The sequence below is a fragment of the Sinohyriopsis cumingii genome, chromosome 8, assembly GCF_028554795.1.
Source record: "Sinohyriopsis cumingii isolate HCF-2022 chromosome 8, ASM2855479v2, whole genome shotgun sequence".
In the NCBI taxonomy this organism is placed as follows: Eukaryota; Metazoa; Mollusca; class Bivalvia; order Unionida; family Unionidae; genus Sinohyriopsis; species Sinohyriopsis cumingii.
The window spans coordinates 100,497,408-100,510,278 of record NC_142968.1 but is presented as its reverse complement, the minus strand read 5'-3'; the positions used below and the strand labels follow the sequence as shown (position 1 = coordinate 100,510,278).

The window sequence follows — 12,871 nt, the reverse complement described above, 5'->3', positions numbered from 1 at the left end:
GTGGATTATCAGCATAGAAAATGTCATGGCACCAGCCCAAGTGACAGTATTTGATCTAGTAATATGATTGTAGTTCCAATTTATAATTGTTACGACTCAAGGTCCTAAACTATGTAACCAAAGAAAACCCAACAAGTTTAGTAAAATCAGCAAAATAATTTATTTCTCTCAGTTACAAAGTGAAATTTTAGAGTCACAGTATTGTGAACTAAATCACAAAGAATTGTACCAGTGATACAATCCAGAATGTCTTTGAGTTTTTGAGTTCTCAGTAATCCCAAAGTAATGTTCTTGTCCAAAAGTCAATGAGCACACTTTGTAATGCCATTGAATAATTTGATAATTCCTCCCATATATATATATATATATATATATATATATATATATATATATATATATATATATATATATATATATATATATACACATGAACACAACTGCAAACTCTGATCATAGATACAAGAAAAACACTATACATTTAATTTTCAAGCAGTTTATTATGAACAAGCAAACAGAAGGCACATACTTGTGTCTTGTGTTTCTGTGAACACTATGGTAAACTTTGCAGCCAAGTGCAAAATGTTCTGGCAATGGTTTCATTTTTGTCTACAGTTATTAGCAATTAATTTTAAAGGAAACTTTCCCAAAAGTGCAATTTTCATACAGGTTTCATACCAAGAGTAGATTTAAAACTTAAGAAACTATACTGATTATGCCTTTGCAGTGTAAACTATAAGTGTAATAAGACCATGAAAAAAATATGTATTCATGTCAAAAAGAGACACAAGTTCAACAAAGTTTGTACTAGTTGTGTGACTATCATTCACATATAAAGATAAAACTGCATGAATAATTGTTTGTCAGATTTATTAAGTATGTGATAAAGAAAGACTACAGATTTATTAAGTACGTGATAAAGAAAGGCTATAGATTTATTAAGTATGTGATAAAGACTAGATTTATTAAGTATGTGATAAAGAAAGACTATAGATTTATTAAGCATGTGATAATGTTGTTGTTCTTGTTGTAGGGTTTAACGCCATTTTTCAGCACACAATTGGCTATACATGGCGGCCAGTATTAATGGTGGAGGAAGAACCCGGGAAAACCCAGGAAAGAACCACCAACCCACGAGAAGCTACTGGCAGGCTTTCTCACATACCCACATTGGCTGAATCCGAGACTCGAACCCACGCAGACAGAGGTGAGATGGCAGTGATCCGTAATGGAGAGCGCTTTAGACCACTCGGCCACTCGGGGCCCCAAGCATGTGATAAAGAAAGACTATAGATTTATTAAGTATGTGATAAAGAAAGACAAAGATCACCAAAACTAAAGTCCATTATTCAATTAAAACGTGCTCTAGTAAATTATCATTTAGTTTTTCCTAACATAAACACTGATAGGTAAGGAGAAATGTTATGTTTAAGTTAGTGGAAAGCAACACAGCTTATTTTCCAACAGTTGCAGCAACCACTGCTTCCCTCATGTTTTGTTAAAGTTTTTTGTGGGCTGAATATGCAGGTCCTGGTGTTATTTTTATTCTCAGCAGTAAGCAGTGTGTGAAACTTGCCCACAAATCATGCAAACCCATAGGACCAGTAACCTGGAAATGTTACTAGTCCTGTCTTCAACCAGTTGTCCCTACATTTCAGCCTATAAGACAAAATGTAGCCTAATTACTCAATGGTAAATGCAGGTAGATATAAATATCAGCTTTTAAGAAGGTTATTTATGAAATGAAACATGGAAAATTAAATACAGTATATATATATATATATATATATATATATATATATATATATATATATATATATATATATATATATATATATAGTACATTGTTAAATTTATCAACTTTATTAAATTCTGGTTAACATGGCCCTCATGTACTGATCATGAAAATGATCTGTATTGTGAATGCTGATCCACATCCAGACATAACTCATTTAGAGGCTGGACATCAGCATCAGCTGCTGCTTTGATGACTAAATCCGATGCATTGTCTTCAGTGACAGTATCTGAAACTAGACCCAGCCTCAAAAAATGAAGCTCTGGTGTCTTTAAAACATAGCTTTTGTTTAATAGTGTTGTATTCCTTTTGAATAGTTCTGTTTTCTTTGGCTGTGTTTGGTTTTTAGCCTCTGGTGACTTTGAGATGTCCAAACACATCTATGTGTTCAGTTTAAGAATCGGAAGTAGCACATGTCACAAGACATCACATAGATGCCAAAGAGATTTTAACTGGAGTTAAACATTTATTGAACGTAGAATAAATGCAAGTTGCCCCAATTTGCAAGTGGTCATCAGCAACACTATCTTTTTATTTGTCACTTAATTTCTAATATTTCTTGTAATATTTTAAATAAAAATTGTAAATACAATTTAGTTGACAAACCTAAATGTCCAACTGATCAGGCAGACTGGCTACTTACTTTTTTGCTGCCCCCAGTAGCCACGCTGTTGGCAATTTAAGATGTTAAAATTTTAGAGAAGAGAGGAGAATGTACAGTATTAATGATGAATGATTAATACGTCATCGGTGAGACTTAGCAAGGAAATTATAAATTGTGTCAATAGTTTGATCACATCTAAAAGAAACTCCACTACCTCTCAAATGTCTTTCACATCAGTTTATCACACTGACAGTTGAAGCACCTAGGAGAAGAAACTCTTCCAAATACTATTGTAATTACCTTGTAACTGCTAGATCACCACCCATATACTATAATTTAAACTTCGCTTCCAATACAGTCAGCATTTCATTGCATTGTCCATTAGTATTACTCAGAAATAAGAATCAGGTGAATATGAACAAAATTCATGCAGGAAAATTGAGTGTACCAAGCACAATAAATTCAGGAAATAAAATTGTATTATTATATACTCCTTTGGGAACATGTTTTGTCAGCTACTTTCCTTGCACAGGTCATGCAGTACCTATTCATATTTTCCCATAGAAATACAGTAACCTATAATTACAAATCTTTAAAGTTTGTATTCCTTGCATTTGTTGTTGTTGTTCTAGGGTTTAACGCCATTTTTCAGCACAAGATGGGCTATACATGGCGGCCAGTATAACTGGTGGAGGAAGAACCCTGGAAAACCCAGGGAAAAACCACCGACCCACAAGAAGCTATTCCTTGCAGTAAGAATTCCACTAAAGATGGCAAACTTTCATAATTGACTTGTATGAGCAAATAAAAAAATTCTTGACACCACTGCAGGTTAGATTATCATGGAGATGGATATATGGCAAGATTGACAGAGACATAAAGAAAGGACAAAAACCAGCAGCTTTAATGGGGGGAAGTATCAGATATGAAAATTTAAATTTCAAAATATGCTTTATTAAAACAAGTTGTGATTTCATCAAACTCCATGAGAGCAAAAATGTTTTGTATAACTTGTCAAGTATTTCGAACATGATAATGTTATGTTTAATAGCAAAAGGGAAAACTCTTTCTGATACATAGAAAAGTAGAAAAATGTACATCACGTTTCATTAACAATATAAATTAACATAATAAATTAGAAGAAAAAAATCCCACCTTAATTAGTCCATGCACAGATCTATATAAACCCAGGTGTTCATGCAAAACAACTCCATTCATTTAACATCATATTCTATTTTAATAGTTCAGTGGCCTTACATCAGCAAGATGGCTATGAGAAGTGCACGGATTTGTAGAAATGATATCAAATTAATGAACAAATTGTAACTATAATCTTTGGCACAACTGAAAAGCAAGCATTTTAGGTGCAACATTATATGATATACATATTCTTTATTTGGAATAAACTATGATTATTTTAAACGAGACATAACGAAGAAGACTGAACAGCATACACTCACCCCATGTTTAACAATCCTCTTTGTAGATATCTATACAGAAACCATTTTTCTTCATTCAGAGTAACCATGAATTTTTACCTCCAAATCATTAGGATTTTTCCTTATCGCAGGTGCAAGCCTGCCACCATGTTGGGCCGGGTCTCTTATGACGAACTAATGTTATTTTTTGGAATTCATTTCTTGACATTGGCCCTTTGGCCTCAAAATCCACAGCCATTTTCCTTGTCCTGAGTAAAGTCCCAAGATCCACATAGTTTGGTAACTGGATTGTAGACAGCTAAAGATTTTGTGCAGAAACCAAACATAAAAGATGGACAGCATAGCATAATATACACTGCCTTATGGCAGACATATAAAAGAATGAGGAATGGTGAGTAATTTGCTCATGTAAATATACCTATCCACATGATGGAGATGACTCAATAGTCACAATAGCCCAATGCATTTGAAAATAGTCCCAAGTACAATGACTGGCCAATGCATTTATCTGCTGCTGATGATAATACACTCCAAGTTTCACAGTAATGCTATAAGTTCACTTAGCCTTACAGCCAAAAGGCATAAAAATCAGATTTTTCAACATGCACAGTTTTAGATGATGACTACAACTTGTACCGTGTCTGACAATGAGACATAAAACTCCACAAGACAAGTCGCATTGCCAAGATTCCGTCTTACTTTACATTCAGCTGCAGACAATGTGTGTGATTTGGATTTTTAACGTAGCTTTAACTATTTTTCAGTCATATCGCTATGATGTCTGCAGGGTGGCAGTTTATAGTGATCCCTAGCATTGGGGCATCATGTCGCAGACATGTAACATGATATCCCACCCAGTCACATTATCCTGACACCAAGCCGTCCAGTCCTAACACTAACCTCTTAATGCTGAGTGCCAAGTGAGGCAGCTGTCAGTACCATTTTTGTACATCTTTGGTAAGACTCGGCTGGGGATCGAACCCACGACTTCTCGCATCTGAGGTGGATGCTCTAACCACTAGAACATGGAGTGGTCAGCTGCAGACAAAAATGCAATATAAAATTAAATGCATGAACACAATAATTTGTTAAAATGCTCATTTCCAGATACCGATAAAAAGTACAAAGGTTCATCACAATCCATTGAAACTGCAGGACTAGTTGCATTCAAAAGATTCTGTCATACACTTCATAAAGTTTAAAGTCAAAAATGAGCAACAACTTGAACAATCACAGGAGCATAGTGACTTGCTGACATAAACATCTTCAGCTGATCATATTATATACAAAGTTTCAGGCAAATCCATAAAGAATTGAAAAATCTAATAGCATTCAGAAGATTCTATTTGTACACATCATTTAACTGCGAGACAAAAAAGGTCAATAACTCTAACAAAAATCATAGCAACAAAGTAATTTCAAATGATTTGTTAAGAAAAAAAGAACATACTAATTGCAGTAGTTGTAATGTGTCATATATGGTCTGAAACAAAACTTGCAAGCCTCGTATACCTAGATGGCTATACTCCTCCCGTTTACTCTGACATTCACCCACCAATGTCACCCAGATTCAACTCTTGGAGCAGCCCAACTACATTCCCAATCTGGTCACCAGCTAAATAGAGTTGACAAACCTAAAAAAATTTAACAGGAAGGGAGATAAATTCTAAGCTTCACTGTGACAAATCAAACCTGGTTCTTCTGTCTCAGTCAGGCATGCATAAAGCTAGACTAAAATGTCTGGACCAGCCAGACTGGTTAATAAGTGACCTCATATATGTAGACCACTATATATAGTTAACTAAAAAACTTAATGCAAATCTTTTTATAACAATGGTCCTGACCCCAAGATAAAAAAGGAAATTGCATGCCACTTAACAGCCTTAGCTTCATGATAATTATTCCAAAGTATGAACAAAATGAAGCAAGAGGTTCGGAAAATGTAAGTAAATGAAAGAAAATTAACCAAACGTTAACACAATTTTCTGGGATTAATCTTGGCACCAAAGTCAAAGGCAAAAGAATGCATGTCACCAAATGAATTGTTTTAACTTCTCGATGACTAACCCAAATAACAGCAAATGAAAACCTTAAATCTTAATGCAAACTTTCCATGATTGAGGCGTAACATGGGCAAGGCAGCATATCATAAACTGAATTCCAAAGCTTGATAATGATTAATGCCAAGTATGTGAAAATGTATCAACAGGTTTAGGAAATATATGCAAATAATTTTTTCAAACCTAAATCTTGATAAACTGTTGACAACAATACCAATGGAAAGGTGATTGCAAGGACTCGTACTACTAATGGCTTGACAAAAACAAAGTTAAATTACAAATGTTGCATTAATGTCCATGCCAAAAGCAACAATGCCATTGGTAAAGTGATACCTTTTTCGCCTCTGTAAAATGAAAACAACTAATTTTAACAAAAGAATCCATCCAATACACAACACCTCATTCATTCTCCTTATCTTCAAACTAACTTCCCATTACCTCATCATTTAATATTTTACATGTTTACTCCATTCAGATTTAATACTGCACAGGTGTTCACTGAGCAAAAGAAATGTATGGCAAAAAGAAAATGTTTTGTTTATCATGATACTGCATATCACAGAAGTTTAGCAAACATATTTTTTGTAAGGGCACTAAATTTGCTAAAATAGTCACAAAGCACAATAATCGGCAAAAGTTTTATGTCGGAAATATGTTAAATTTAGCCAAATTTTAATGAATTATAAAGAATCTAAAGTGTATAGATGGAGGGCTGACTCTAAAGTATTTTATCTTTGATTACTACTACAGTATGTACAAACAAAATATTTGCTGAAATAATATATATATATATAAAATATATGATGCTACAAGTTAATTAGTCAATTAATTAAATATCTGACAATGAGGCTCAAGTGTACCTGAGATCACTCTCCCAGATGACATGTGCCAAATACAAAAAAATTGGCCAAAAAACCTTGGTAAGTAGGATGCTGTCTGTTGAAATTTCTTCCAATGCTGGTAACTGCATACGTTACAAAAACAACTATTTCAAGGTTTCTCGTGTTTTTAAACTTTTATCCATATAGATGGCCAATCAACATCATTTGTCAAATATTATATGACCTTTAATCCAGGATGAATATTTCTCAAAGTCAAATTCTTTTAAGCATGTCTTTTTATTGTTTTAGATGAAGTTGTATGAACGGTTTTTTAATTTAAGTAACAACAACCATGGTCAAATTCTGTATCGCTGCTTTTTTGATAAAGTTATTCAAATGTTTCAATTTTTAAGTAGCAGTATCCATGTTTGATGGCAGATTGGTATCATCTGTACAGAGGTAAAAGCCCATCATGCAAAAATGCATTTTGTCAAATTTGTTAAAATAATACTGGGTGGTTTTGAGAAGTAATTTAAAGGAAATTTTACTATTTTTAGTAATGGTGGCCATATTTAATGGCATATTGGCATCATCTGTAAGAATTAAAACCCCTTTATACCAGAATGCTTCCTGTTACATAAGGTCAAATTCAGATGGACAGTTCCAAGAAATTGTTTCTCCAAGTTTTTCTATTTTAGATAACAGCAGCCATATTATATTGTGGATCAGTGCCAGTTAAAAATAAATCTGAAAGACCTTCAAACTAGGATTCTTTCAGTCACATCTTTTGATTGGTTTTGAAAAGCTATTTGGAATTTTATAATGTTTTAGTAATATTTGATTGTGTATCAGCATATTGTTTTTACAAATTTTAAAGTCATCTATGCCCAGAGGATCTCTGTCAAATTTGATTAATTCTGTTTAGTGTTTCTGAAATGCTGTTCAAAGGCTTCTTTAATTTATTCATTTCAACCATATGTGATAGTACATAGGCATCATCTGAACACGTTTTAAAAGACTTTTATGTCTGGATGCTTTCTGTAAAATCTGATCAAATTCTGTTTAGTGCTTTTTAAGAAATAGTTGTTCAAAGCTGTCTCCCTTTACAGTGATGATGTCCATATCGGATGGTAAATTGCATCATTTTAGTTACCCATATTAGGGTATTTCATGTCAAATTTTGTTGAGTGGTTCTTGAAAAGATGCTTAAAGTAATTTATATTTTTAGTAACGTCGGCCATATTTAATGACGGATCAACATCATTTGAGCAAATTGTAAACAGCTTCAGGCCAAGATGCTCATTAGTCATATTCCATCAAGTCGGGTTTTGAGAAAAACAGGTAAATAACAATGTGAATGGACAATGCATGACAAATAACAAAGGACCATATCACAAGCTCTCTTTATCTGATGGCCAGGTGACTTAAACATGTCCTAAACACAAAAATATTGCACATCAAGCATCTATTCTGCTGCAGAAGTGACAATAGATGTCTCAATTATGTTATAATGAAGTAGGTGAAGCAAAAGCAACAAATGGAACATGAGAAAATGAATGAAAATCAGTAATCCTTGATACACACAGTGCTAATTATAATGTTGTTTGTAGGAATCTGAGTTTAGTTATAATGTGACCATCTCCTAATTAAGTACACTATACATAAAACTTCAATATTACATTACAAAATGGAATCCATGACAATATCTGCCTTTTAAAAGCAATCATGTTATAGTGGGCATGATAGTGGGGCAGTGCTGTATAATTATATGAAGTATAAGGCATCCTGTAGGCTTGGAAGTTGTAGAATAACCCTGCTGTGTTCTCCTGCATGCTACAAAGTGACCTATGTTGGCAGGAGCTGCAATGGCTCAATGGTTAATATGCTGGACTTGCAAAAGAAAGAGTGCAGGTTCGAATCCTAGAATTGGATCAACTTGGGTTGGCTACCATGCTGTGACCTTTTGCCTGGATACAAAATAACCATTGTGTGCCATAAAACACTAGATATAAACATCAGCTCAAACCAACAAAATTCTTTAAGCTGAGTTTCTGCATATTCTTTGTTGGGCACCATTGTGGCTCAGTTGTTAGCGTGCTGGACTCATTACCAGATTCGAATCCTGCTTAGACAACGCCAGGTTTACCACTGTGCTATTTGTCTCTCTGCAAGGCATTTTAATCTAACTGCTTTAAACTTATGTAGCCTTTCACATTTTGATGTGCTGTTATATACACACAAAGCACAATCTCAGTGATGACTTCAAAAAGACACTTGACATTTTTACATCCCTATTTAGACTTAGGTTGATTTTTCTGCCCTTGCATAAATGTGGTATACATACACTAGTTATTGATTATTCAACAAACATGTCAGAAAAGCTAAACTGTCACTTGCAAACAAGGTGAAATAAACTTGTGAGCAAATAATACATTGTGACAGTTATAATTCTCTGCCTTAAAAAAATAACTGTTAAAACAAACCCAAACACTCAACAATAATGGACAACATATCCAGCAGGTAATATTGTGAAGCAGTTTTTACTCAAACGTACACATTCAAACATGTAAACAAACCTGGACAAATGTATTTTTGAGAACATATGTTGTTTGTACTGATGCAGACAAATGATTCCATTGTTACTCACTTATAAGTCAAGTCCAATTACAAAATACAGACCCAGATCAGCTGTCATGTAATAAACCAGTAGATCTGGGTTTGTACAGTTTCAAAGGAGAAATCTGAAGAATAAACAACATAGACCTTACTCTAAAGGTGCATTATGTTCTGGCAGATCAGGATCTTTGCTATTTGCAGTTTGAATCTACTTATAAGCGAGTACAGATGGTATGCAACAAATTTTCCTTATATTTCATCTACTTCACATGCATCACAGAAGAATACAAGGAAGCCATATGTACCTGACCATGCATAAAGTGCATCTCAGTTCATAAAGTGTAGATTTGGATTTCCTGTCAAATACTGATTTTGAAGATCAGAGTTTTTCAGTAATATGTTCAGCAGTTTGGATTCTGATTCATCAGCATGATGTGACAGCAGTTTGGATCCTGACTTATCAGCATGATGTGACAGCAGTTTGGATCCCGACTCTACAGCATTATGTGACGGCAGTTTGGATTCTGATTCATCAGCATGATGTGACTGCAGTTTGGATCCCGACTCGACAGCATGATGTGAAAGTAGCTTATAGTCGGACTCATAAGCATGATGTGACAGTAGTTTGGATCCTAACTTGTCAGCATGATGTGACAACCATTTGGATCCTTGCTCATCAGCATGTGACAGTAATTTGGATCCTCACTCATCAGCATGATGTGTCAACAGATTCTCAAAACATTTTGAACAAAAAACTCAACCTCAAGCTCATAGTCCCAAAACTCTGAATGTATATACATCCATTGTCAAGATGGCTGCCTGATCAAGCAAATGGCCCATTTAAAAACTACACTTAGTTAAGAAGAAAACTACATTTCTAGTTAGCTCACAAATTCTCCACATGGGTTTTTGCCAGCTAGTGTGGCACTTCAATCAGTTTGAATCTGCAACTCGGGGCTTTTTTTTAACCAAGTAAATGTGCTTCACTTTGCAAACAAATCAGAAATTTTGAAACCAAAAATTATGTCTAAATTATATTTAGTTAAAAAAGCAAATTAAATTTTTGTTAAATGTTTGTGCAAGTGTACAACAAATACTATATTAGATCAGGACTATGAGAAAACAAGAGCAATCAACATTTAAAATTTAGTTGCTATAATAAGACAGACCATGAAAGCCATCAATTTTGCATTGTTTATTTTATTTATTAATTACATTCACCAATCAACTTTTTGTCTCAGACTACATTATATGTATATGGTTGAGCACTTTCTTTTTAGTTGTTTTTGTGTGAATTCATTTACAAGTTTTAATAAAAGTATGTCAATCAGACATGATTATTGTAATGCTTTGTAATAGTGGTTCCCATTAAGATAAGGGACATGGTATATGTATGTCAGTTATGCAGAAATCTTTAGTCAGTGGCTATGTCTTTGCCTCGCAAGATGACTTCTATGTTAGATTTCATGTGCACAATGTCTGCCAGTTTGGAAACTTTAATATGACATGAGTATATATCTGATTACATTACCCATATGATTAACTGAGTCCACGTGGTTTTGTACTACTTGGGAAAATGCTGAAATTTTTTCTTCTAAGTTTCAAAGCTCTTTATCTGCTTACATTTTTTTATATACTGTGAATCAGATTTACATATAAACAAAGTCGACAACTGCTAAGAACAGATAGACAAGGTGGTGCATGCAGCTTTGAGTCAGAAGTTGAATCATTTTGTCACAGGTAAAGTGTGATCTGTTTTACTTCTTTTCTTTAAATTCATTAAAACTGAAAGTCGTAATTCTGTATCGTAAGGTAGTACCTTTCTTCCTGTGCACGAATTGTTATTTTGAATCCTTTTGCTTGACTTCAAAATTTCTGTGATGTAGGTACACCCCAACATTACATCCATGTTAGAGGTTTTGAGCATCCGCTCAAGTTTCTCGTTAAAAGGTTTTGGCCATGTGGGGCCAAGCTCAAACACCCAACTTCAGAAAGAATATTAGGTTTTAAGCTAGCTATTCAAATTAAGCTACCTAAGAGAAAGAGAGATTCAAGTTAAGAAAATCCTGAAAATTCTTTGATTCTATCATTATTCTATTTAAATTTAGAGTCTGTCAAAACTTTGGGACCCTAAGCATGAGTTTTGAGAATAAAGTTCTACATCGTTCCTTCTGTACAAGCAAATAAAGTAGTTAAAATCAAATATAATAGTTAAAAGACAAACCGGTCAATGTACTAATAAAGTTTCATAAAGCCTTCATATTTTTCAAAGTGTAGCACCCTGAATCTAACAGCTTTGTTGGGAAAAGATTCATAAGAATGATTTTATCCTTTGGGTTTCAGAGTTTTGTTTTCTGCTGTCAGAGTCAGTATCCTCTTTCCTAACTGTGCATTGTGTTGCTTTAGGTATCGAATCACATCTGCTTGACGTTCTAAGATCTGATCCAAGTAGCTTTCATCTCTGAAACAAATATTAATTATTAATTTTAATCAACAGAACTGTTTGATTACATATACAATTTTAATATTTTTAAAAAAATGTAAAAGTTAAATTGCTAAAACAAGTAACTTTTAAATTGAACTAATTTTTAATCTGAAATTTATTAAAATAAGTTGGCTTTATTACATGTTCCATGAAACACTAAGCAACGTTTGATTAATATTTCATAAATGCTTTGGCCACAATCTGTGTAAGCATTCAATTAAATTTGGGTTTATGAGACACTCTGGGCAAATAAAATATAATTAGATTCAAAATTTAACAGAGGTTGATTTTACAAGCAAACAAAGTTTAACAAAGATCAAAAGAGGAAAATAAGGCTTCATCTTTTTAATGATTCTGGATAGACAAACAAATAGTGCTGAAAAGAATACATGATTTTACAATTTGAATATTGATAGCACATAATCATTTACAATCGATTATACATTGTGATGTCATCATCAAATATTTCCCATCGTCACTGCCAACTTGGGTTGAAACAGAAACCATGAAGCCACAATTTTTTCAAATTCTGTAAACAACTGTTTACAATCTGACTTGGGTAAGCTTCATGCTGTCCTCGGAACACAATTCAAAGTGTTCCTCTAATGCACTCGATGGCTTTTCCATGGCTGCTGTCAGGTCACCAGCCTTGCGTAACTACAGTTTGTGTATATGTTTACCGTATGGTCTTTAAGTGATACTACATAAGGTAGGTCTGTCAAAGTTTGTGTATATGTTTACAGTATGGTCATTAAGTGATACTACATATGGTAGGTCTGTGTCAAAGTTTGTGTATATGTTTACAGTATGGTATTAAGTGATACTAGATATGGTAGGTCTGTGTCAAAGTTTGTGTATATGTTTACAGTATGGTATTAAGTGATACTAGATATGGTAGGTCTGTGTCAAAGTTTGTGTATATGTTTACAGTATGGTATCAAGTGATACTAGATATGGTAGGTCTGTGTCAAAGTTTGTGTATATGTTTACAGTATGGTATTAAGTGATACTACATATGGTAGGTCTGTGTCAAAGTTTGTGTATATGTTTACAG

At 33.8% G+C, this 12,871-nt stretch overlaps 1 protein-coding gene across 1 annotated transcript in view; it reads right to left on the bottom strand.

The window, feature by feature from the left end:
• Window positions 1–3,290: 3,290 nt before the first annotated feature.
• Window positions 3,291–12,871, bottom strand: part of LOC149794239 (transmembrane protein 192-like) — a 32,397-nt gene continuing 22,816 nt past the window's right edge. The window contains exon 6 of the mRNA XM_089968368.1: window positions 3,291–11,793. Coding sequence (XP_089824494.1) covers window positions 11,658–11,793 — 136 coding nt within the window. The 3' untranslated portion in view covers window positions 3,291–11,657. The remainder of the gene's footprint in view (window positions 11,794–12,871) is intronic.